Source organism: Papilio polytes, unplaced genomic scaffold (genome assembly GCF_000836215.1).
Source record: "Papilio polytes unplaced genomic scaffold, Ppol_1.0 DF823823.1, whole genome shotgun sequence".
Taxonomy (NCBI): Eukaryota; Metazoa; Arthropoda; class Insecta; order Lepidoptera; family Papilionidae; genus Papilio; species Papilio polytes.
Genome location: NW_013525381.1, coordinates 24,211 through 25,705, shown reverse-complemented (window position 1 = coordinate 25,705; position 1,495 = coordinate 24,211). Strand labels below are relative to the sequence as shown.

Here is a 1,495-nt window from a genome sequence, read left to right as displayed (position 1 = left end):
TTCAAAATGCGGACTTGAAAGACCCTGACCCGAGTTGTGACACACCTTCCTGACCCACTGCGGTTATCTTATTAAAACATCTTTCGCAACACCAATAATACCTACTGTGCGAACGTTACAATACAACTCAAAACTAAACGTTTAATATGTTAATTTAAATGAAAGCGTATTAGTTGACAATATTTCAAAATTAGTGACCAAGGATATCGTGGAAATTTTTTATCTATCTGCAATGATTTGAATAAAGCGTTTCATAGACGAAGTAATCTTTTACAAATCGAAAGGTAGAAAAGAAAACCTTTTAGGACCATAACAGAGATTTTATAAAGCGAGAGAGAGTTCAAGAATTTAATTTAAGAAACGACATAAGGATTTCAGAAAACAAAGGATAGAGTTAAGTAGTTTGGTATAAATGGCAGATAAATATTACAAACCTTATAAATAGTATAGCATTTTCCATCTGCAGGCCAGTACAGCATTAGCCAACCTCGGGGGTGAGTAGCGCAAGGGTTGCGCTTGGCGTCCGCCCACGGTGGAGGCAGCACCGCCGCCTGCGAGCCACAGACTAATGCGGCGAACCATAGCCAAGCCGCCATTTTGTTTTGTCTATGCTCTATTTCCCGCCAAATGTCACAAGTTATTGATAACCCATCTTTTGAATTACCTTCACTTTAGTTATAAACACTTTTTGTCAGTCCTTCAGTAGGAATAAATACTACAATCTGGTGACTTTTTTAATTATTAGCACTGTTTATTTGTTTCTAGTTGTTTAACACTAAATATTTTAAATATCAAAACATTGTATTCAATTGTATTTTGTCACTGTCCAAATTATTGTGAATAATGGCTTGTAGTTAGTTAAAAAAGACTGAAAGATTTACATTCTAAGTAAGAAAAACGGTATTAAAATCAAGATAAAATATGCGCAGACCGTCTGGTTACGGCCCATTAAACTCTTATTTTTTCTCCGGCGTTTATCTAATACCAGTATAATGGTTAACTGTGCAGATTACCGCAGCTCTAACGGTGAACACTAGTTACCGTTCTATCTTACCGTCACAATGTCGAAACTATAATTAGTAACCCACTTAAGATGCGCAAATATAAAAACAATTTATTTTTATCACTAGCGTAATAAGATATATAATGATTGAATCTGGCAACTTATATTCTAATCGCTACTATTAAGTAAAATGATTATTAAGAAGAATACAAGCACTAGAAATCGTAAAATTGAATCATTCTGAAACGCAACATAACTTTGCTGAAGCTTTCTTAGAATCTTATCTGTAATCTTACCAGTTATCAAATATGGACATTTAAAAGAATTAAAACAATATAATTTCTTAATTATAAATTAATTACTATGTAAAGAAAAACATGCGAAAACTATTACAATTCCTCATTTATAATTCAAACGAGCTATAACACGTGTGTTTTGCATTTTAAATCAAATAAAAACATTTTTATGTGAAAATAAAGAATTCGTTTTGCT

The 1,495-nt window shown here is 32.8% G+C and overlaps 1 protein-coding gene across 1 annotated transcript in view; it reads right to left on the bottom strand.

Moving 5' to 3' along the window:
- LOC106103316 overlaps positions 1 to 1,189 on the bottom strand; it is a 7,637-nt gene extending 6,448 nt beyond the window's left edge. Inside the window, exon 1 of the mRNA XM_013283052.1 lies at positions 435 to 1,189. Within this exon, the coding sequence (XP_013138506.1) occupies positions 435 to 596 (162 nt within the window). The 5' untranslated portion in view covers positions 597 to 1,189. The remainder of the gene's footprint in view (positions 1 to 434) is intronic.
- Positions 1,190 to 1,495: the final 306 nt, after the last annotated feature.